Here is a 25352-nt window from a genome sequence, read left to right as displayed (position 1 = left end):
TAATTGTTTTTCCAAATTAATAAAAAATGAAACGAGTCAGTTAGTAATCAATCGTTTTGTTATGGAAAGCCTAAATAAATTCAGGAGTAAAAATGTGATTAACAAGTCATATGATAAATTGCATGGATCCACTATGTGCAATAATAGGGATTAACATGATTTTTTTAATGACTGTACGCCGCACATACACTGTAAGGTCCCTCAGTCGAGCAGTGAATTTCAAACACACACAGATTCAACCACAAAGACCAGGGAGGTTTTCCAATGCCTCACAAAGAAGGGAACCGATAGGTGGATAACAATAAAAAAGCAGACATTGAATATCCCTTTGAGCATCAGGTTTTTTGTATGGGCTGCGACTCAATCCACTATGCAGTTGGGGAAAAAGTACCCAATTTTCATACTTGAGTAAAAGTAAAGATAAATTAATCGAAAATGACTCAAGTAAAAGTGAAAGTCACCCAAGAAAATACTGCTTGAGTAAAAGTCTAAAAGTATGTGGTTATAAATATACTTAAGTATCAAAATGAAAAGTATAAATCATTTCAAATTCCTTATATTAAGCAAACCAGACGGCACCATTTAAATATTACGGATAGCCAGGGGGATGCTTCAACACTCAGACATCATTTACAAATGAAGCATGTGTTTAGTGAGTCCACCAGATCAGAGGCAGTAGGGATGACCAGCGGCGTTCTCTTGATAGAGTGGCTTGTGAAACTATTCACCCCCTTGGCATTTCTCCTATTTTGTTGCCTTACAACCTGGAATCGATATGTATTTTTTGGTGGGTTTGTATCATTTTATTTACACAACATGCCTACCACTTTGAAGATGCAAAATATTTTTTATTGTGAAACAAACAAGAAATAAGACAAAAAAACTGAAAACTTGAGCATGCATAACTATAACCCCCCCCCCCAAAGTCAATACTTTGTAGAGCCACCTTTTGCAGCAATTACAGTGGCAATTCTCTTGGGGTATGTCTCTATAAGCTTGGCACATCTAGCCACTGGGATTTTTGCCTATTCTTCAAGGCAAAACTGCTCCAGCTCCTTCAAGTTGGATGGGTTCTGCTGGTGTATAGCAATCTTTAAGTCATACCATAGATTCTCAATTGGATTGAGGTCTGGGCTTTGACTAGGCCATTCCAAGACATTTAAATGTTTCCACTTAAACCTCTTTAGTGTTACTTTAGCAGTATACTTAGGGTCATTGTCCTGCTGGAAGGTGAACTTCCGTCCCAGTCTCAAATCTCTGGAAGACTGAAACAGGTTTCCCTCAAGAATTTCCCTCTATCTAGCGCCATCCATCATTCCTTCAATTCTGACCAGTTTCCCAGTCCCTGCCGATGAAAAACATCCCCACAGCATTATGCTGCCACCACCATGCTTCGCTGTGGGGGTGGTTTTCTCGGGGTGATGAGAGTGGTTGGGTTTTCACCAGACAGAGCATTTTCCTTAATGGCCAAAAAGCTCAATTTTAGTCTCATCTGACCAGAGTACCTTCTTTCATATGTTTGGGGAGTCTCCCACGTGCTATTTGGCGAACACCAAATGTGTTTGCTTATTTTTTTCTTTATTAAGCAATGTCTTTTTTCTGGCCACTTCCATATAGCCCAGCTCTATGGAGTGTACGGCTTAAAGTGGTCCTATGGACAGATACGTGATCTTCCTGTCTGGGTTTGCGCCCCCCCTTGGGTTGTACCGTGGCGGAGATCTTTGTGGACTATACTCGGCCTTGTCTCAGGATGGTAAGTTGGTGGTTGAAGATATCCCTCTAGTGGTGTGGGAGCTGTGCTTTGGCAAAGTGGGTGGGGTTATATCCTTCCTGTTTGGCCCTGTCCGGGGGTATCATCGGATGGGGCCACAGTGTCTCCTGACCCCTCCTTTCTCAGCCTCCAGTATTTATGCTGCAGTAGTTTATGTGTCGGGGGCTAGGGTCAGTTTGTTATATCTGGAGTACTTCTCCTGTCCAATCCGGTGTCCTGTGTGAATTTAAGTATGCTCTCTCTAATTCTCTCTTTCTCTCTTTCTTTATCTCTCTCGGAGGACCTGAGCCCTAGGACCATGACTCAGGACTACCTGGCATGATGACTCCTTGCTGTCCCCAGTCCACCTGGCCGTGCTGCTGCTCCCGTTTCAACTGTTCTGCCTGCGGCTATGGAATCCTGACCTGTTCACCGGACGTGCTACCTGTCCCAGACCTACTGTTTTCAACTCTCTAGAGACAGCAGGAGTGGTAGAGATACTCTTAATGATCGGCTATGAAAAGCCAACTAACATTTACTCCTGAGGTGCTGACTTGCTGCACCCTCGACAACTACTGTGATTATTATTATTTGACCATGCTGGTCATTTATGAACATTTGAACATCTTGGCCATGTTCTGTTATAATCTCCACCTGGCACAGCCAGAAGAGGACTGGCCACCCCTCATAGCCTGGTTCCTCTCTAGGTTTCTTCCTAGGTTTTGGCATTTCAAGGGAGCTTTTCCATGCCACCGTGCTTCTACACCTGCATTGCTTGCTGTTAGTGGTTTTAGGCTGGGTTTCTGTACAACACGTTGAGATATCAGCTGATGTACGAAGGGCTATATAAATACATTTGATTTGATTTGAGATACTCCAATCTCCACTCTGGAGCTTTGCAGCTCCTTCAGGGTTATCTATGGTATCTTTGTTGCCTCTCTGATTAATGTCCTCCTAGTGTTCTCCGTTTTGCTCTAGGACTCTCACAAGTGTCAAGGTACTCGTTTGAGAGTAAGCCATAAAAACAAATGGAAATATAAAGGTGGTTTTGTGCCAACAAAAATGTGTCAGAAAAAAATCAAATATTTCCTGAGCTTTCTTATATCGGCTACATATAGGACAGACACTTATGTTCCTTTTTTTCAATAGTAATATGGCATGAGTGGGACATTCATCCAACATTTTTGGTGAGTACACAGGTTGGCGATAGAAAGTATAAATAAATGTTGTTAAACGTTCTTTTCGCATGTGATATTGTACAAATGTGGGAACAATGTGCCTGAAATTGTTAGCAACATAAACAAACATCAGCAAACATTTTCAAACTGTTTTTGGCATGAAATAAGGGGAGAGTAGCTAACGTGGCACGCTCAACTTGTGCTCATGGTCACATAGCACATAGCACAACAAAATAATAGCCTAACTTTTTATACATTTCTTTCAAAACAAGTTTGTCTACTTTAGAAGGTGGTCATTAATTAATTAAAACCCAATTTCAGAAACAAAACTGATTCAAATATTTGTAGTGGTTTGCCACACATACGATCAATAGATTATAATAGTAAATGTCTATAAAAAAATGGGATTGACTTTTGCCCATTCTGATTAAATTGCATATGTTGACTAACAGGTAGTTGTGTGGGTCAAAATAAATTACTCAGATGCAAAATATATTCAGAGCATTTTATTAAATTAATTGGTAGGCTATCTCAGAATGGCACTCATCAGACCCTGTTTCCTCTCTAGGTTTCTTCCTCGGTACCTGACTTTCTAGGGGGGTTTTCCAAGCCACCATACTTCTACATCTGCATTGCTTGCTCTTTGGGGTTTTAATCTGGGTTAATGTATAAGGACTATGTGACAACTGCTGATGTAAAAAGCGCTTTATAAATACATTTGCTTGATGAATTGCATTTGACTATTGGCTGTTAAACGGCCCTCTATGATGAGCCTTGAATGTTAGCGTGACTATGATTTCTAAAGGTCTGACAGGCTCTTTGGAGTTAGAGGTGACTAGCCTATTTAAATGGCATCCAGTATACTATTACACGTTCATAGGGCTTCAACCTCAGGATAACACACACTCTGGAGATAACATTAGATACCATTTATTGAATAAAATCAAAATGACAAATAGAAATTCAATTGGAGCTCTCTTACAGTGCCTTGCGAAAGTATTCGGCCCCCTTGAACTTTGTGACCTTTTGCCACATTTCAGGCTTCAAACATAAAGATATAAAACTGTATTTTTTTGTGAAGAATCAACAACAAGTGGGACACAATCATGAATTGGAACGACATTTATTGGATATTTCAAACTTTTTTAACAAATCAAAAACTGAAAAATTGGGTGTGCAAAATTATTCAGCCCCCTTAAGTTAATACTTTGTAGCGCCACCTTTTGCTGCGATTACAGCTGTAAGTCGCTTGGGGTATGTCTCTATCAGTTTTGCACATCGAGAGACTGACATTTTTTCCCATTCCTCCTTGCAAAACAGCTCGAGCTCAGTGAGGTTGGATGGAGAGCATTTGTGAACAGCAGTTTTCAGTTCTTTCCACAGATTCTCGATTGGATTCAGGTCTGGACTTTGACTTGGCCATTCTAACACCTGGATATGTTTATTTTTGAACCATTCCATTGTAGATTTTGCTTTATGTTTTGGATCATTGTCTTGTTGGAAGACAAATCTCCGTCCCAGTCTCAGGTCTTTTGCAGACTCCATCAGGTTTTCTTCCAGAATGGTCCTGTATTTGGCTCCATCCATCTTCCCATCAATTTTAACCCTCTTCCCTGTCCCTGCTGAAGAAAAGCAGGCCCAAACCATGATGCTGCCACCACCATGTTTGACAGTGGGTATGGTGTGTTCAGGGTGATGCGCTGTGTTGCTTTTACGCCAAACATAACGTTTTGCATTGTTGCCAAAAAGTTCAATTTTGGTTTCATCTGACCAGAGCACCTTCTTCCACATGTTTGGTGTGTCTCCCAGGTGGCTTGTGGCAAACTTTAAACGACACCTTTTATGGATATCTTTAAGAAATGGCTTTCTTCTTGCCACTCTTCCATAAAGGCCAGATTTGTGCAATATACGACTGATTGTTGTCCTGCATCTCTGATCAGTCTTCTCCTTGTATGAGCTGAAAGTTTAGAGGGACGGCCAGGTCTTGGTAGATTTGCAGTGGTCTGATACACCTTCCATTTCAATATTATCGCTTGCACAGTGCTCCTTGGGATGTTTAAAGCTTGGGAAATCTTTTGTATCCAAATCCGGCTTTAAACTTGCTCTCTGCGCTTTTAACGGACCTCTGAGACTATCACAGTGCAGGTGCATTTATACGGAGACTTGATTACACACAGGTGGATTGTATTTATCATCATTAGTCATTTAGGTCAACATTGGATCATTCAGAGATCCTCACTGAACTTCTGGAGAGAGTTTGCTGCACTGAAAGTAAAGGGGCTGAATAATTTTGCATGCCCAATTTTTCAGTTTTTGATTTGTTAAAAAAGTTTGTAATATCCAATAAATGTCGTTCCACTTCATGATTGTGTCCCACTTGTTGTTGATTCTTCACAAAAAAATACAGTTTTATATCTTTATGTTTGAAGCCTGAAATGTAGCAAAAGGTCTCAAAGTTCAAGGGGGCCAAATACTTTTGCAAGGCACTGTATATCCTCCCAACTCACTTGGCATGAGAGGACTTTAACTTTAACATGCATTCCAGTCCAATAATTATCCAACCATCTGGTTCTGGAGAGATTCCAGTCAGGAAGGAGCAGAGCGCAGCAGCACAGAACTATGTGAGAAATGTGAGGGAGAAAAAAGAGAAAGACTGAGTGTCGGTAGCTCAGCTATAGTGCAACTTGACCTTTTGCAGTGTAGCCCAATCCTTCCATCTGAAGTACTAACTGAAGCGTTCCACTGAAGATATTCAATGTTGAGCTCTCAGCTCTCTATAAGAAATAGGGAGACAGAAACTGCGAGAAATAGCACACAGTGACAGTGTCACGCCCTGGTCGAAGTATATTGTGTTTGTCTGCATTTATTTGGTTAGGCCAGGATGTGACATGGGTTTTTTGTGGTGTGTTTTGTCTTGGGGGTGTCTAGCATAGTCTATGGCTTCCTGAGGCGGTTCTCAATCAGAGTCAGGTGATTATCGTTGTCTCTGATTGGGAACCATATTTAGGCAGCCATATTCTTTGAGTATTTCGTGGGTGATTGTTCCTGTCTCTGTGTTTATGTTCACCAGATAGGCTGTATAGGTTTTCACGGCAGTTTATTGTTTTTGTTTAGTTATTTCATGTCGAGTCATTTATTAAAGAACATGAATAACCACCACGCTGCATTTTGGTCCGCTTCTCCTTCAACAGACGAATGCCGTTACAGACAGAGAGTAATGTTTTGCCAAGTGTTTTTTTCTCACTCAAAGACAGTTGAAGCATAGGCCTACCGATGAAGAAAACCAAAGTAGACCTAGATGGAATAAATCACTTATAACAAATCCTTCACCACATTTACATGCACACCAATATTCCGTTATTAATCGGGATACTCATGTATTCTGTTTTTAAGTTGACGCATAATCATCATATCCCGTTTACAATAACCCGAATAAGCTCCTATCCCAGTTTTGAGAAACCCAAATAAGATGCTGATCTTAGACTGGATACTGTGGCATGTCAACATCTTATCCCATTTACTGTTGTTTTTTCGCACAGACTTTGCAGCCTCAGTTTTGCATAATAATCCTATCACCTTTAAAGTTCAGATGGGAACAGTAAAACCTGGCAGCCTTTTGGCGGCCCTAAGTGAGATTTGGTTGAGGGCCCCCCCTCTTGGCGACGGAGAGATAAATGTATGTTTTAAAGTTAATTTCCTGCTATTCCAAACATTTTGCCATGTGTGGAGAGAGAATCTAGCAGTTTTATAACACATTTCATACAATTCTACTAATTTTACCATGTGGGAGAGAGCCATTTTTGCCATTTAAAGATAATTTCATGCAATTCTACCAATTTTGCCATGGGGTGGAGAGACATTTTAGCAGTTTTAAAGCTAATTTCCTGCAGTTCTAGATAACTGGCTAGCCTAACTTACCAATCTAAAAATGTAGTCAGTGACTGACAAAACAAAGAGAAAAACTGCTGAAGCACAACCAGATGTCTAACTTGCACCTGTATTCTTCTATTCTATTCTAACTCTCAACAGTAAAAACAAATGTCTGGGTTGGGGGGCCCCTAACGGCTGGGGGACCACATATCCCTGATTGCTTATCCCTGATAGTTGGAATAGTAACTGAAGCCTATTATAATATTAAAGATGCAGTCCGGGATCTTAAACTTGAATTCGTAGCATTTCTTACAAATTGCCCCCCCCCAAAAAAAAAAATACTAAATAAAAATACTATCAGAAACATGTTGGGATAGTTTTCACAGTTTTTCATTTCCTTAAAACTGGTCAACAAACGGATGTCATTTGAAAATTTGTCACGGAAAATCTCCCTGATCCCCAAAATGTATTGATGTCAACTATATTGTTGATGATGCATTACATTCTATCAATTTATTACATTATTCTGGTGAGCAAGGCTATATTTAGTATTCTAGAGCATCAAGGAATGACAGAAGAGAAGCTGCATGTATCTAATTATAGACAAATTGACTGACAAATTGCCTACCAAATGTTGGTAATTATATGCAGAAAAATCTCTTATTTTTTTTAATGTTTTTTTTTTACCCTATTTAAATTTATTTTAATATAAAATCAAATTATGAATATTCCATAGTATTTTAAAGGGGGTAGATCAGCTTTAATATTGCTGATAGATTGATAGAAGCCACCAATGTAATTGTTTGCACAATTTCCAATCCCTCATGTTTGTTGCGGTATATACTGTATATGTTCCTTCTATATTATTTTCCCCTAACCCTACCACCCCTCCAGTAATTGGAGTAAACTAATGGACAACAATACTTAGGCTTCTACTTTCAGTTTATACATACTATATGCATTTGACACAGTATATTTTACATTAGTTATCTTTTCTAATGTCTTAGTTTCTGAAGATTGTAAATTAAAACATTTTGCTAAGAGTATTATTTTATTGAGCGATTAACTACGATATTTCAAATCTCCCAGAAGTGCAATTTGCAGAGTTAGCTTCAAGCATGTAACGGCAGTTGGTGGAAGAAGGTGAGGACCAAGGTGCAGCGTGGTACGTGTTCATGATTTTTATTAACTCAACACTGAAATACAAAATAACATGAATAAACAAAAACCGAAACAGTCCTGTAAAGGTGCAGAAAACACTAAACAGAAAATAACTACCCACAAGACACAGGTGGGAAAAGGCTACCTAAGTATGGATCTCAATCAGAGACAACGATAGACAGCTGCCTCTGATTGAGAACCACACCCGGCCAAAAACACAGAAATAGAAAACATAGCACACAAAAACATAGAATGCAAACCCCAACTCACGCCCCCAGAATAGAGACATTAAAAAGGATCTCTAAGGTCAGGGCGTGACAAGGCAGTACCAAAACAAGTTATCTATTGATTCTGTATGTTCGCAGCAAAATCTGCAGAGATGGGATGGTTGTATCCCTCATATATACAGTACCAGTCAAGAGTTTGGACACACCTACTCATTCAAGGGTTTTTCTTTAATTTTACTATTATCCACATTGTAGAATAAAAGCGTAGACATCAAAATGATGAAATCATACATATGGAATCATATAGTAAGCAAAACAGTTTTAAACAAATCACAACATATTTTAGATTTTATATTCTTCAAAAAGCCACCCTTTGTTTGATGACAGCTTTGCACACTCTTGACATTCTCTCAACCAGCTACACTTGGAATGCTTTTCCAACAGTTTTCAAGGAGTTCCAACATAAGCTGAGCACTTGTTGGCTGCTTTTCCTTCACCCTGCGGTCCAACTCATCCCAAACCATCTCAATTGGGTTGTGGTCAGGTGATTGTGGACGCCAGGTCATCTGATGCAGCACCATCACTCTCCTTCTTGAGCAGATAGCCCTTACACAGCCTAGAGGTGTGCTGGGTCATTGTCCTGTTGAAAAACGAATGATAGTCCCACTAAGCGCAAACCAGATAGGATGGCGTACCGCTGCAGAATGCTGTGGTAGCCATGCTGTTTAAATATGCCCTAAATTTGAATTAAATCACAGACAGTGTCACCAGTAAAGCACCCCCACACCAGCTCTGGGTCGCCACCAATGGAACCCGGGGGTGCGTAGCCAACTCGTCGAGCTTCCATGCCTTAGCTGGCTCGAGAGGTTTTCTTGCCCCGTTTGGCTCGGATGGTGCCCATCCCACGTCGTGCCTCAGCCGGATTGTCAGTTCTTATTCGCCCAGCCAGTCCAGGAGTTTTTTTGTTTGGGGTGGATTCCGCCGCCGATGGAACCGGGGGTGCCTAAGCCAGCCCGTCGGTCTTCCTGGCTGGCTCGGCGGCTTCCCATCCCACGTCACACTCCACCAGATTTTCGGGCTCCCTCTCTGCAGCAGGATCGACAGGCGTCTTGCCTCAGCCGGATCATCTGGCTTCCATTCCTCAGCCGGCTCGCCAGGCTCTCGCGCTCCTGCTGGTTCATTGGGCTCTCATGCCCCAACCGGCTTGCCCAGTGCCCATGTCTCGGCCGGTTCGCCCAGGTGGGATGCCAGATCGCGCCCCAAGGGGGGGGGATACTTTCACGTCTGCTCCCGCTCTTCCCCCCCTGGCGCTTGAGGGCGCCAGGCTGCCCTGCATCACGCACTCCTTCCATCCATTACGCACACCTGCCTGACAGATTTTGGGCAGAGCCGACCCTCTCGCTTCGCCTCTACGCTAGCTTGAGATTCCCCCCCAAAAAACGCCACTTGAATACATCTATGACCAGAAGTGTCTTTTTCATAGCTGGTTAGGGTCATTTACAGAGCAGGTTAGGTAAATTAAGGTAGCAGGTTAGGATAATTAACATAGCAGGTTAGGAGAATTAGGTTAAGGTCAGGGAAGGAGTTAGACTTAAGGTTAGTGAAAATGCTCTCCTAACCTGCTACGAAAAGTCACTTCCAGTTGTAGCTGTATCGAAGTAGCATATTTTTAGGGAGGTCCACGCTAGCTTCGCCCTCATGCGGGTGCTAGTAAACTAACAAGAATGCTAGGTAGCCTACGGCTACTAGGTATCAACAGCCAATCCAGTAGGGGTTGGCAGGCATAGTGAGCTTTGATTGGTCAATGGCGCCGCAATATTGTTGAGTACTTGCATACATTTCAGCTTTCCCCAATTTAGGTCCCGCAGTGTTGATGCTCTTGCGCCCATGCTTGCACTGCCCAATGGTCCCAGCCTACTTCGCTTTCCCCCGCCCACTTCACTTTCCCTTATTGAAAATGAATGACTTCCGATGTTTAATGGTCGTCACTATCTTCCATAGCCACAAAGTCATAAACCCTGCCCATTACTACAATTTATTAACCTAACAATAGCCATAGCCCTAACCTTAACCACACTGCCAACCTTATGCCTAAACCTAAGACTAAAAAGCTATATTTTTGTAGCCAATTTTGACTATGGCTTTGGAATCTGACTTTGTGGCTATGGAAGCTTGTGGAGACCATGTTTCATCGCGCCCCCTGTGCAAAGCTGCGAAGTTGGCCAAACACATGAAGTTAGCCAATCACATCACGGATGAGGCATAATTCACTTCTGTTTAATTTAAATAACAACATTAAACCCTTGTTTAGCATGATTTGGTCCAATTGTGGCATGTTTGCCATTTTTTTAAATCCGTTTGCATGGGGAACTTTTATTTTGAATGCAAACTGCCGATCCCACACTTCTTGCTCACGCTAATGTTGTTCACGACACACACGTGGCTACACCAACCACAAACCCGAGGACTGGGAGACGCTTGGCTTGGTTCGAGCGCAGCGTTGAGTGAGAGGGGATAGCTCGGAACAGTCAGGGCTAAACTTTCAGGGAGTGTGACGAGCAGGTCGTGAATAAATTAACTGGGTCACCATCCCCCGTATTCCTTCCCAGCAAGGTAAGAGTTTATTGAATGTGTGATTATTGAATTATTTCACAAACATTGGATAGATGCACGATTTCAGTTTGATATTAGCCTATTTGTTAGCGGTGAACGCTTTGGATAAGCGCTCTTTGAGTGCCCCCAAGTAGTGACATGAGTACGGAACTCGATAGAGCGCAACGTCGCTTGACATGACACTTGGGACTTGTTGCTGTTGGTGGCAGTTGCAAATGCACATTTAGAATTTAGATTATATTTGACAGCCTAATTTATCCCAATAAATCCTTTGCTTTTTCGGTTTTTAATGTCCGCGCATACAGCGCCAACTTTATCCAATTCTCGGTTGGCATGGAGGGTATGGATGTGACATATTACGTCACCACTTGTTCTCTATTCTCTGTGGAGAGGAAATCCTGCGAAGAGAGTGGCACGAGACTCGTTCACTGACCTATTATAAACAATTTCACGTTGACATATTTTGTTTTTCATCCACAATTTATTTTGTATTTAGACCCACTTCTTAAGTTATAGGTATTTACAAAAAGTCGAGAGAGAGCGTAAAAGAAAGTTGCTGGACAAAATTGAGGGCGTGCCTTTCTGTGCCAAATTCGAGAACTGTCTGTGTCTTATATCAAATCAAATAATTGAAAATAAACACCAAATCCTCTTGCGATAAAACAACTCTACAAGTATCTGTTTGAAGATAAATCAAACTGCATGCACTGCAAATTCCAGATTGGGGCGTTGTGCAGTGTGCTGAAGTTATACACGAAACTGAATGCCCTCGATTACAGTGAAATGTAATAGTGAAACTTAATTTGACCATCATGAGAGAAAGTCAACATGTTGACTGCAGTAACTAGTTAAGCAAATACCTTATTATTATTATTATTATTATAAGTTGCTTTTAATATATAGACTGCTTGCTATGCTTACCTGATATTAGTTTACAATGTGGGGCTATGATTTTAGTTTTTAACATGATTTGGTTATAGGCTACAAAAGTTGTATTTAGACAGATACTAATTGTATCATAAACATCTATTATTATATATTTTTGTTTAAAATTTGTCAGTGTCAGATATTGAATTTAGTTGATGTTTATACTGAGGTTAAACTTTTACAAACTGGAGGGCCCGGTGCCAGTCTGTTTCAACAAAAACACCAGAGAAACTCTAGATCCTGCGCTTTTCTCAGATCAGTGATGAGAAACCTGTTTGACAAGGCACCGCTGACCCAATGGACCAATCCTTTTTAATACAACAAATCTGTATTGTCCCAAAGACAGGTTCAGAAATATAGGCCTACAACTATAGCTTTGTTACCATAGCAACTATTACCATGTTATTTCCACTTTGTTATAATGTAAAGTGCTACCAACCAGTTTACCAGGCCTCTTCCCTCTTGGCCTCTATCCCTCCTTTGAAAAATAGGTATTTTGACTTACGACCAGGTAAAATAAAATAGAAATGGTCATCTATAAAATGTCCTTGTTTTGTGTTCTATCTAGATGGCAGACGTAGAGCTGGTGAAGAAGATGTTACGGGAGGTGCTGACGGCCAATAAGAGCGGACCCGGGGTGTCTTTGTCCCGCCTCCAGTCTGAATACAAGGATCTGACTGGTGAACAGATCCCTCATAAGCAGCTGGGTCATGGCAACCTGGACGCTCTGCTGCACAGCATGCCCAGCGTGGTCCGCATGGAGCGCAACCGTTCTGGGGAGGTGAGGAGAGAGTGTGTATATATACACACACACACACAAACTGAGACACTAAGAGCGGGGTACCACCGGGTACATACACTCTTTAGCTCACACCAGCTGGATGCTAATCGTTCAGAATCATTGACTTTTGAAAACATAATTTTCCAGCCAGCCAGCCACTGGATAAAATGAACAGTTCAAGCGTTCTAATTATCTCCTAATTACCAGTTCAAAAGTCAATGCAGACTGATAATGTAGCTATTAGCTAACTGTTGTTTGTGTGTGTGTGTGTGTGTGTGGGGGGGGGGGGGGGTGTTCTCTCTTCCCTCTCCAGATGGTGTATTTCGCCTCAGTCTCTGGTGAGACTGCCCATGTCGCCAAGCTGGTGGCTCGCCAGCGTACCTCGAAGAAGACTGGACGACCCCAAATGGTCAACTGTCAGATGAGAGTGAAGCCTGCCGCCCCTCTCGTCCTCAACGGTAGGGCGTGTGTGTGTATGGGGGGGACCTATAGAATGGCAAATTGGGTCTTATCTGAGTAGAGGAGGCTTATGTGACTGTCACTGAAGGCCTTTTATTGTATTAAGCTGAGAGGGGAAATTCAAGTGTTTTGAATCTAAGATTTCACCTCATACTGATTCCATGGAATGCCACCTTTTGGATCAAAACTGGGGAACATTCAGTTAACTTATCAAATTACACTTGAGCTTGTTTTTAGAATACGCCTGAACTCAATGCCCTACATGAGTTTGCGATGGGACAATGATGTAGGACAATGTACGTACTTGATGTACAATTCTAAGTTGACAGGTTGAAAGATAATTTATAGATATTTCGAGCCGGTCCAAAGGTACTAAGAATAAAAGCCTCGTACAAGACCAGACGCTGTACCGACACATACACACTAAGAGTTTATTTCCAAAACGCTATATCCACCAATTTTTCACATTTGTGTTTTTTTTTTTATCAGAAATTATTACTTATGGGTACATTCATGTATGTGTAAAATACTATACTCAGATTTTTAATTCATAGATTTTAGATGTGTATGAAAATGTTTTTTTTGTTGTTGCTAAATGCTATATATCCATTGTTGAGCTGGAATGGAATGTCCATATCCTGTATGTTTGACTGTGATATGTGGTTGTCTCACCTAGCTATCTTAAGATGAATGCACTAACTGTAAATCTCTCTGGATTAGAGCATCTGCTAAATGACAAAAAAATGTCAAATGAAGATGTTTTACATACAGATCTCATTTTAGTTTTTATTTTAATGTATAATTTGTGAAGTTCTTTATTAAAAATGTAGTCATTTGTTATATTTGACTGTAAAACCTAGCAGTACTACTTGTTTCTGTGAGAGTGAGGCGGATATATAGCATTTTGCAAAATTTACATGATTTTTTGTCGCTCTGAAACCATTAAGTGACAGATTTTAAACAAAAAAATGTCTGTCATTGAACAACCCCATTCCATGATTTGACAGTGAAAAAACACACCAGTCTCTTTCAAAATTCCTTTATACAATAAAAGCTCATTTACAAACATTTCAGAAAATGGATATATCAAATCAAATTCAAATCAAATTTATTTATATAGCCCTTCTGTCACGCCCTAACCCTAGAGATCCTTTTTATGTCTCTATTTTGGTTTGGTCAAGGCGTGAGTTGGGGCAGGCATTCTATGTTTTTGTGTTCTGTTTTCTATTTCTGTGTTTTTGGCCGGGTGTGGTTCTCAATCAGAGGCAGCTGTCTATCGTTGTCTCTGATTGAGAACCATACTGAGGAAGCCTTTTCCCACCTGTGTCTTGTGGGTAGTTGTTTTCTGTTTTTGTGTCTGCACCAGACAGAACTGTTTCGGGTTTTGGTCATTGTTTTTGTTGTTTTGTTATTCAGTGTTCAGTTCAAATAAAAAATATGAACACGTACCACGCTGCACCTTGGTCCTCACCTTCTTCCACCAACAGCTGTTACAGAACTACCCACCACCAATGGACCAAGCAGTGTGGTGAAAAGGAGGAATGGACATGGGAGGACATCTTGAACGGCATGGGATCCTACACATTGGAGGAGATCCTGGCTGGAAGAGATCGCCTCCCATGGGAACAGGTGGATGCAGCCAGGAGAGCGGAGGCAGCAGGAAAAGGGAACCAGCGATACGAGGGAACATGGCTGGCAAGGAAGCCCGAGAAGCAGCCCCCCCCCCCAAAAAAAATAAAATAATAATAATAATAATTGGGGGGCACACGGGGAGTGAGGCAGAGTCAGGAGTCAGACCTCAGTCAACTCCCCGTGCTCACCGTAAGGAGTCAAGGGTGGAACCAGAGCCGGTCAGGGTGAAATTGGAGGTGAGCGACGGAAGCAAGGCAGAGACAGTGAAGAAGTTGATGGGGAGATTGGAGGAGAGAGTAATGAGGGAGTTGCTGTGTTGGTGCATGAGGCACGACATCTGCCCGACCGGAGCATGTCCTGGATTTGATTTCACCTGAGTCAGCTCTCCATACTCGTCCTGAGGTGCGTGCTAGCCGTCTGGTGAAGACTGTGCAAGCCTCACGCACCAGGCCTCCTGTGCGCCTCCCCAGCCCTGCACGTCTTGTGCCAGCTTGGCGCTACAGATCTCCAGTACGCGTTCTAAGCCCGGTGCGCTACATTCCAGCTCCCCGCATCTACCGGGCTAGGGTGAGGATCAAGCCAGGATGGATGGTGCCAGCCCTGCTCTTCAGACCTCCAGTGTGTCTCCTCTGGCCAGGATATCCTGCGCCGGCTCTAAGCACGGTTTCCCCAGTTTGCCAGGAGAACCCAGTGAGGCCTGTTCCAGCTCTCAGCATGTGCCAAGCTAGACTGGGCATTCAGCCTGGAAGAGTGGTGCCAAGGCTACGCACCAGATCTCTAGTGCTCCCCTACAGCCCGGTCTATCCTGTGCTTCCTCCACGGACCTGGCCTCCAGTAGGTCTCCCCAGCCTGGTGAGTCCTGTGCCTGTTCCCAGAACCAGGTCTCCTGTGTGTCGCCCCCCTGTCCGGCGCTGCCAGAGTCGCCCCCCTGTCCGGCGCTGCCAGAGTCGCCCCCCTGTCCGGCGCTGCCAGAGTCGCCCCCCCTGTCCGGTGCTGCCAGCGAGGGTCCCTGCTCCAGAGGCGCCACCTAAGTGGGCCAAGCCTAAGGTGGACCCCGCTTCACATCCCGCACCAGAGCCGCCACCGCGGATAGATGCCCACCCAGACCCTCCCCTATAGGTTTAGTCTGCACCTTTGGGGGTGTGGGGGGGTACTGTCACGCCCTGACCTTAGATATCCTTTTTATGTCTCTATTCTGGTTTGGTCAGGGCGTGAGTTGGGGTGGGCATTCTGTGTTTTTGTGTTCTGTTTTCTATTTCTGTGTGTTTGGCCGGTGTGGTTCTCAATCAGAGGCAGAAGTTGTCTCTGATTGAGAACCATACTTAGGTAGCCTTTTCCCACCTGTGTCTTGTGGGTAGTTTTGTGTTCTGTTTTTGTGTCTGCACCAGACTGAACTGTTTCGGTTTCTGTCATTCTCTTTGTTTTGTTATTCAGTGTTCAGTTCAAATAAAAAAGATGAACACGTACCACGCTGCACCTTGGTCCTCACCTTCTTCCACCAACAGCCGTTACACCTTCGTACATCAGCTGATATCTCAAAGTGCTGTACAGAAACCCAGCCTAAAACCCCAAACTGCAAGCAATGCAGGTGTAGAAGCACAGTGGCTAGGAAAAACTCCATAGAAAGGCCAAAACCTTGGAAGAAACCTAGAGAGGAACCAGACTATGAGGGGTGGCCAGTCCTCTTCTGGCTGTGCCGGGTGGAGATTATAACAGAACATGGCCAAGATGTTCAAATGTTCATAAATGACCAGCATGGTCAAATAATAATCACAGTAGTTGCCGAGGGTGCAGCAAGTCAGAACCTCAGGATTAAATGTCAGTTGGCTTTTCATAGCCGATCATTAAGAGTATCTCTACCACTCCTGCTGTCTCTAGAGAGTTGAAAACAGCAGGTCTGGGAAAAGTAGCACGTCCGGTAAACAGGTCAGGATTCCATAGCCGCAGGCAGAACAGTTGAAACTGGAGCAGCAGCACGGCCAGGTGGACTGGGGACAGCAAGGAGTCATCATGCCAGGTAGTCCTGAGGCATGGTCCTAGGGCTCAGGTCCTCCGAGAGAGAGAAAGAGAGAATTAGAGAGAGCATACTTAAATTCACACAGGACACCGGATAAGACGGGAGAAGTACTCCAGATATAACAAACTGACCCTAGCCCCCGAGACATAAACTACTGCAGCATAAATACTGGAGGATGAGACGGGAGGGGTCAGGAGACACTGTGGCCCCATCCAATGATACCCCCGGACAGGGCCAAACAGGAAGGATATAACCCCACCCACTTTGCCAAAGCACAGCCCCCACACCACTAGAGGGATATCTTCAACCACCAACTTACCATCCTGAGACAAGGCCGAGTATACCCCACAAAGATCTCCGCCACGGCACAACCCAAGGGGGGGGCGCCAACCCAGACAGGAAGATCACGTCAGTGACTCAACCCACTCAAGTGACGCACCCCTCCTAGGGACGGCATGAAAGAGCACCAGTAAGCCAGTGAGCCCCTGTAATAGGGTTAGAGGCAGAGAATCCCAGTGGAGAGAGGGGAACCGGCCAGAGACAGCAAGGGCGGTTCGTTGCTCCAGAGCCTTTCCGTTCACGTTCACACTCCTGGGCCAGATTACACTCAATCATATGACCCACTGAAGAGATGAGTCTTCAATAAAGACTTAAAGGTTGAGACTGAGTCTACGTCTCTCACATGGGTAGGCAGACCATTCCATAAAAATGGAGCTCTATAGGAGAAAGCCCTGCCTCCAGCTGTTTGCTTAGAAATTCTAGAGACAATTAGGAGGCCTGCGTCTTGTGACTGTAGCGTACGTGTAGGTATGTACGGAAGGACCAAATCAGAAAGATGGGTAGGAGCAAGCCCATGTAATGCTTTGTAGGTTAGCAGTAAAACCTTAAAATCAGCCCTTGCCTTAACAGAAAGCCAGTGTAGGGAGGCTAGCACTGGAGTAATATGATCAAATTTGTTGGTTCTAGTCAGGATTCTAGCAGCCATATTTAGTACTAACTTAAGTTTATTTAGTGCTTTATCCGGGTAGCCGGAAAGTAGAGCATTGCAGTAGTCTAACCTAGAAGTAACAAAAGCATGGATGAATTTTTCTGCATCATTTTTGGACAGAAAGTTTCTGATTTTTGCAATGTTACATAGATGGAAAAATGCTGTCCTTGAAACAGTCTTGATATGTTCGTCAAAAGAGAGATCAGGGTCCAGAGTAACGCAATGGTCCTTCACAGTTTTATTTGAGACGACTGTACAACCATCAAGATTAATTGTCAGATTCAACAGAAGATCTCTTTGTTTCTTGGGACCTAGAACAAGCATCTCTGTTTTGTCCGAGTTTAAAAGTAGAAAGTTTGCAGCCATCCACTTCCTTATGTCTGAATCACAGGCTTCTAGCGATGGCAATTTGGGGGCTTCACCATGTTTCATTGAAATGTACAGCTGTGTGTCATCCAAATAGCAGTGAAAGTTAACATTATGTTTTCGAATGACATCTCCGAGAGGTAAAATATATAGTGAAACCCATAGTGGTCCACCGACATTTACAGTTGATTTGTCAGAGGACAAACCATTCACAGAGACAAACTGATATCTTTCCGACAGATAAGATCCAAACCAGGCCAGAACTTGTCCGTGTAGACCAATTTGGGTTTCCAATCTCTCCAACAGAATGTGGTGATCGATGGTATCAAAAGCAGCACTTAGGTCTAGGAGCACGAGGACAGATGCAGAGCCTCGGTCTGATGCTATTAATAGGTAATTTACCACCTTCACAAGTGCAGTCTCAGTGCTATGATGGGGTCTAAAACCAGACTGAAGCATTTCGTATACATTTCTTTCTAACATTTTTGAGAGGAATGGAAGATTTGATATATGTCGATTCGTTTTTTACATTTTCTTGGTCAAAGTTTGGCTTTTTCAAGAGAGGGTTTATTACTGCCACATTTAGTGAGTTTGGTACACATCCGGTGGATAGAGAGCCATTTATTATGTTCAACATAGGAGGGCCAAGCACAGGAAGCAGCTCTTTCAGTAGTTTAGTTGGAATAGGGTCCAGTATGTAGCTTGAAGGTTTAGAGGCCATGAATATTTTCATCATTGTGTCAAGAGATATAGTACTAAAACACTTGAGTGTCTCTCTTGATCCTAGGCCCTGGCAGAGTTGTGCAGACTCAAGACAACTGAGCTTTGGAGGCATACACAGATTTAAAGGAGTCCGTAATTTGCTTTCTAATGATCATGATCTTTTCCTCGAGAGCATTTGTGAACAGCAGTTTTCAGTTCTTTCCACAGATTCTCGATTGGATTCAGGTCTGGACTTTGACTTGGCCATTCTAACACCTGGATATGTTTATTTTTGAACCATTCCATTGTAGATTTTGCTTTATGTTTTGGATCATTGTCTTGTTGGAAGACAAATCTCCGTCCCAGTCTCAGGTCTTTTGCAGACTCCATCAGGTTTTCTTCCAGAATTGTCCTGTATTTGGCTCCATCCATCTTCCCATCAATTTTAACCATCTTCCCTGTCCCTGCTGAAGAAAAGCAGGCCCAAACCATGATGCTGCCACCACCATGTTTGACAGTGGGGATGGTGTGTTCAGAGTGATGAGCTGTGTTGCTTTTACAACAAACATAACGTTTTGCATTGTTGCCAAAAAGTTACATTTTGGTTTCATCTGACCAGAGCACCTTCTTCCACATGTTTGGTGTGTCTCCCAGGTGGCTTGTGGCAAACTTTAAACGACACCTTTTATGGATATCTTTAAGAAATGGCTTTCTTCTTGCCACTCTTCCATAAAGGCCAGATTTGTGCAATATACGACTGATTGTTGTCCTATGGACAGAGTCTCCCACCTCAGCTGTAGATCTCTGCAGTTCATCCAGAGTGATCATGGGCCTCTTGGCTGCATCTCTGATCAGTCTTCTCCTTGTATGAGCTGAAAGTTTAGAGAGACGGCCAGGTCTTGGTAGATTTGCAGTGGTCTGATACTCCTTCCATTTCAATATTATCGCTTGCACAGTGCTCCTTGGGATGTTTAAAGCTTGGGAAATCTTTTTGTATCCAAATCCGGCTTTAAACTTCTTCACAACAGTATCTCGGACCTGCCTGGTGTGTTCCTTGTTCTTCATGATGCTCTCTGCGCTTTTAACGGACCTCTGAGACTATCACAGTGCAGGTGCATTTATACAGAGACTTGATTACACACAGGTGGATTGTATTTATCATCATTAGTCATTTAGGTCAACATTGGATCATTCAGAGATCCTCACTGAACTTCTGGATAGAGTTTGTTGCACTGAAAGTAAAGGGGCTGAATAATTTTGCACGCCCAATTTTTCAGTTTTTGATTTGTTAAAAACGTTTTAAATATCCAATAAATGTCTTTCCACTTCATGATTGTGTCCCACTTGTTGTTGATTCTTCACAAAAAAATACAGTTTTATATCTTTATGTTTGAAGCCTGAAATGTGGCAAAAGGTCGCAAAGTTCAAGGGGGCCGAATACTTTCGCAAGGCACTGTAGCACGACTATTGATGCTCCTTGGTTGGGGTCTGAGCAGATTATTTGTTGCAATTGCAAACGTAATAAAATGGTGGTTCGATAGTCCAGGATTATGAGAAAAAACATTAAGATCCACAACATTTATTCCAATGGACAAAACTAGGTCCAGATTATGATTATGACAGTGAGTAGGTCCAGAGACATGTTGGACCAAACCCACTGAGTCATGATGTCACAAAAACCCATGAGGATGGCTCTGAAAGCCTTTTGGAGTGGGTCTGTGGACTTTTCCATGTGAATATTAAAGTCACCAAAAATTTGAATATTATCTGCTATGACAACAAGGTCCGATAGGAATTCAGGGAACTTAATGAGGAATGCTGTATATGGCCCAGGAGGCCTGTAAACAGAAGCTATAAAAAGTGATTGAGTAGGCTGCATAGATTTCATGACTAGAAGCTCAAAAGACAAAAACATATTTTTTTTTGCAAATTGAAATTTGCTATCGTAAATGTTAGCAACTCCTCCGCCTTTGCGGGATGCACAGGGTATATGGTCACTAGTGTAACCAGGAGGTGAGGCCTCATTTTAACACAGTAAATTCATTAGGCTTAAGCCATGTCTCAGTCAGGCCAATCACATCAAGATTATGATCCGTGATTAGTTCATTGACTATAACTGCCTTTGAAGTAAGGGATCTAACATTAAGTAGCCCTATTTTGAGATGTGAGGTATCACGATCTCTTTCAATAATGGCAGGAATGGAGGGGGTCTTTATCCTAGTGAGCTTGCTAAGGCGAATACCGCCATGTTTAGTTTTGCCCAACCTAGGTCGAGGCACAGACACGGTCTCAATTGGGATAGCTGAGCTGACTACACTGACTGTGCTAGTGACAGACTCCACTATGCTGGCAGGCTGGCTAACAGCCTGCTGCCTGGCCTGCACCCTATTTCATTGTGGAGCTAGAGGAGTTAGAGCCCTGTCTATGTTGGTAGATAAGATGAGAGCACCCCTCCAGCTAGGATGGAGTCCGTCAATCCTCAGCAGGCCAGGCTTGGTCCTGTTTGTGAGTGAGTCCCAGAAAGAGGGCCAATTATCTACAAATTCTGTCTTTTGGGAGGGGCAGAAAACAGTTTTCAACCAGCGATTGAATTGTGAGACTGCTGTAGAGCTCATCACTCCCCCTAACTGGGAGTGATATATAGTGTTTTGGAATGAAACTCTTTATACACACGCCCGAGTTGCTGTACTGATACACACACACAGTCGTTGTATAGACACCCTCGCTTGGATCAATAGTCTTAGCTGGGATCAGCCCCCGTTCAGGAAATGTGAAAGGAGAGAGAGGGGAGGAGAAGGGAGATTGAGCAAGCGAGGAAGAAAAAGGAGGGAGGGAGAGAAAGAGCGGGTGGGAGAGAGCGAGGGAGGGAGAGCAAGAGACAAAGAGAGATGGGGAAAGAGGGAAGGAGAAAGAGAGGGAGTCTAAGCGGACAGAGAGAGGAAGAGGAGGAGAGAAGCTCATGTAGTCTCATCGCAGCAGCGAACAGCGGATTTAGAAGCAAACGACGAGGTGCTGATTCACATGCCAACGCAGCAGCCTCTCTCTTCCTGCGTTCTCTCTCCCTCCTCTCTCGCTCTCTCTCCTCTGTCTCTCTCTTTCTCTCTCTCTCTCTCTCTCTCTCTCTCTCTCTCTCTCTTCATATCTCCTGAACAGGGGCTCATCACAGCTAGGAATATTGATCCTTTCTGAAATAGAAAACCAAGGGACTCTGGGACTGTGATGCCGCTACTGCTGCTGTGTCTGCCGTCTTTGTCTCGCCACCACCGGTGTCGCCTCACCTAACCTCAGACGGCATGTCCCTAGAGGGAGAGGGTCACTGGTATGCATTGAGACAGGCCAGCGCGTACTGTAATTAGCTATAGCCACAGCCTATATCTGTGAAGGAGGTGGGATACGGAGGCTGCCGATGGTTGCTGCTGTGGTGTCTCATTCTCAGCAATAGCAAGGCTTGGTGAGTACTAGGTTCTGCAGAGGAGTGGAAGGGAGGAAGAGAAGAGCGGAAAGGATGAACAGAGGAGCAGGGAGGGAGGAGGAGACAGTCAGGCTGAGAGGTGTGGTGTGGTGTGTAAGATCTGGGCTGTTTGTTGTGTGATGTCATGTCAGCTGGGTGGGCTGATATGGATGATTTATTACCAGAGTGGGGCTCAGGCTGATGATGTCATACTAGGGCTGGATCGGATCAGAGCCTTTACAATGTAAATAGAAGGCTCTGGATTGGATAGGGTGTCGGAACTAGGTTAATGGGTGTGATGTTAGTGCTGCAGGGGTATTCTTTGTAGAATATCTGGCATCCAATCAGAGCTTGGATAAAAATAAAAAAAAGAATATGACGATGTCGGGATTGAGCAGATTAGAAATCTACAATGTCATCAGTTGGATGACGATCACACTGAAGGTTTTATGACTTGTCAACCTTGCTTTAAGTTATTACGGAGTGAACTAGAAGGTATCACATCAAATGTATTGGTCATATACACGTGTTTAGCAGAATGCTTGATGTATTCTATGATGTCGTCTATTCGCTGCACAGCAAGGCATAAGGATGACAATGGTGGGATCTACAGTGACAGTATTAGTGACTCGGCTGTTTTTATGAGTGACTTAAAGATAAGCAGACAGCCCTTCTTCAATGTCTTGTTTAGATGTATTATTTCTCCTCTTGCCAACTGACGTGTTGTTTGTGTGTGTGTGTGTGTGTGTGTGTGTGTGTGTGTGTGTGTGTGTGTGTGTGTGTGTGTGTGTGTGTGTGTGTGTGTGTGTGTGTGTGTGTGTGTGTGTGTGTGTGTGTGTGTGTGTGTGTGTGTGTGTGCATTGCTTATCCGTGTATGTAAAGTATATACCAGAGGAATTCAAATTCCTCTGATTTGTTTGTTTGTTTGTTCTACCTGACAATTCATTGCACCCACCCGGTGTTCCAGGTCTGAAGCAGTCCCTGATTGGTGGGGCAGAATGGGGGAAAAGCAGTGGAGCTGGCTTCCAGGTCCAGATGTGGTTTTGAGGGATATATACTGTACATATGTATGTGTGTATTTCCTATCATCCTGACATCACTATCTTTCTCTCCTCCCCAGCCAAGCCCAGAACATCCCTAAGACAGCCAGACCATAGGGGTCGTGGTGTAGGGCGAGGAGGAGGAAGTGGAGGAGGCGGGGGCGGCCGGTCAGGGGGCCAACATGACTTTAGACAGGGGAGGGACATGAGGGACACCCAATCAGAAGGGAAGACTAATCAGAGTTCCAACCAGAACAAACCAACCCATCAGAACACCCCTACCACCAGGAAGTCCTCTGTGCCCTCAGAGAGGTGAGTGGTTATTGGTGGAAACCATAGACTAGACTGGTTAGACTACACTATTAATTCTAATCATGACTGAAATTAGTTCAATAAAAAATAATGGAGGGAAAAAACCTTTCTCTCCTTGGGAGTCTAGTAGTGTGAATAACTTTCCTCTGGGGTTGTTTAAAATGCTGTCTCTGTACAATTACTCTCTCGGAACCAAAAATGAGGGCTTCTCATTTGGTCCCTTTAGGTTGTCCGTGCTGTTATGTAAATAGTTTGAGTTTCTTCCTCTGTTTAGGAAATATTACTTTGAGTTGGAAGCATCGTCATCACTGTGAGGGGGGAATTTTGTTCCATGGTCTAAGAATCAGGGAAATGAAAGGACAAAAAGAACTAAGACGAGGATTATTTATCTGTCAGTCACTCTCCTCTCAGTTTCTTTCTTTCTCTTTCTTTCCTCCTCTGTTCTCCTCTTTTTTTTCTTTCTTCCTTGGTGCATGACCTGAATGAGAATAGAATCGTGAATGAAGGGCGCTGGAACCCAATGGTTGGTTTAGTTTAGTGGGGCCAGCCATCTCTTCCCTCCCTCCCTCCCGTGCTTATTCAGCGGTAGCACCAGGGATGCAGCAGCCTCTCTCTCTCTCTCCCACCCCCTCCCTCTCCCACCTCTCTCTCCTCCTTTCTCGCTTTTCAAGCACAATGTGGCTAACAGCTAGCTAATGAAAACAACTGACCTTACCCCGATTCACTCTTTTTTGTGTGTGTGTGTGTGTGTGTGTGTGTGTGTGTGTGTGTGTGTGTGTATCATTGGCGCTCTCTAACCAGACAATGGACCACAGGGGAGACCGGAGTGACATGGCTGAAAGCATAGGGACAAGGCAGGCTAATCCCTCTCCTATTCTACTACAGATTAACAGCCCAATGAATCAGCATATCTGTAGTCGTACAGTCTGGGTACTTTCATCTGACGCCTCCGATCAAATGCAGAGGGACGCGCGTGGGAGCACACAAACAAAGCAGCACGCACGCACGCACACACACACACACACACACAAGAGCATGGCGTGCGCACACACACAGGAATGCAGATACACATGCACACAAACACACTTTTATCTGCAACTAGAGGAAAAATCTGGGTGGTGCAGCCACTGATCGCTTGGCCATTGTCAAGTACTCACTGGTGGTATGTGAGGGTTTGTGGGGTCAATCACATTTTGGCCACTCTCAAAAGCTTGTCTGACTTCCGAGTTAACTGTTGGGGCTAATACAATTGAACAGTTATAGCAATCCATCATAGTTTACAATATTTATTTTCTAATAGATTAATGTTGATTCCAGTCAAAGTTGCATCTCAGTTTTATATACAGCGGGGTGTTGAGCATATGCCCTCTCCTGATTAGGAAAAAAACTCATAGGCTACAACTAGGGGAGTCTTTCCTGGTCAATCAGGCAACATAATGTGGTTATGACAAACTATTGGCCCCAATTATGTATGTCTGGGGTTGTGTAGCCAAAGAATGGCCTGTTTATGGTGCATCAGTACTGTTCTGCCCGGCGACCCAGTTGTATAAGCGTATGTATTCATAATGTTATGTCCCTATTGTCTAAGGTCATTCTGGGATGGAGAGACTCCCATCAGAGAGCATTATGGGTAGCATGGTGTAATCAAGAGAGGCCATCAATAGAAATGGTGTTTGTAGCTCACCAACCCATGGACTTGAATAGGGTCCGTTCTAGGAATTATTCTACTTCCATGAGGAGACCTCTAGACTCTAGACTCCATCTCAGGCTCCTAGACTCTAGAGCACAGGGGTATTGTTTATGGAGTGTGTACAGAATACTGTAGAGTATAGTCTAGTCTAGCACTGACTAGGTTGACTGAGTGATTTCGCTGGCTTC

At 43.6% G+C, this 25352-nt stretch overlaps 1 protein-coding gene across 1 annotated transcript in view; it reads left to right on the top strand.

Moving 5' to 3' along the window:
• The first annotated feature begins 10629 nt into the window (after nucleotides 1-10629).
• LOC135516138 (tudor domain-containing protein 7B-like) overlaps nucleotides 10630-25352 on the top strand; it is a 28367-nt gene continuing 13644 nt past the window's right edge. Inside the window, 4 exon segments of the mRNA XM_064940207.1 lie at nucleotides 10630-10799; nucleotides 12295-12507; nucleotides 12821-12965; nucleotides 23243-23474. Of these exon segments, the coding sequence (XP_064796279.1) occupies nucleotides 12295-12507; nucleotides 12821-12965; nucleotides 23243-23474 (590 nt within the window). The 5' untranslated portion in view covers nucleotides 10630-10799.

The sequence above is a fragment of the Oncorhynchus masou genome, chromosome 27, assembly GCF_036934945.1.
Source record: "Oncorhynchus masou masou isolate Uvic2021 chromosome 27, UVic_Omas_1.1, whole genome shotgun sequence".
Lineage (NCBI taxonomy): Eukaryota > Metazoa > Chordata > Actinopteri > Salmoniformes > Salmonidae > Oncorhynchus > Oncorhynchus masou.
This window is presented reverse-complemented; position numbering and strand designations above follow the sequence as displayed.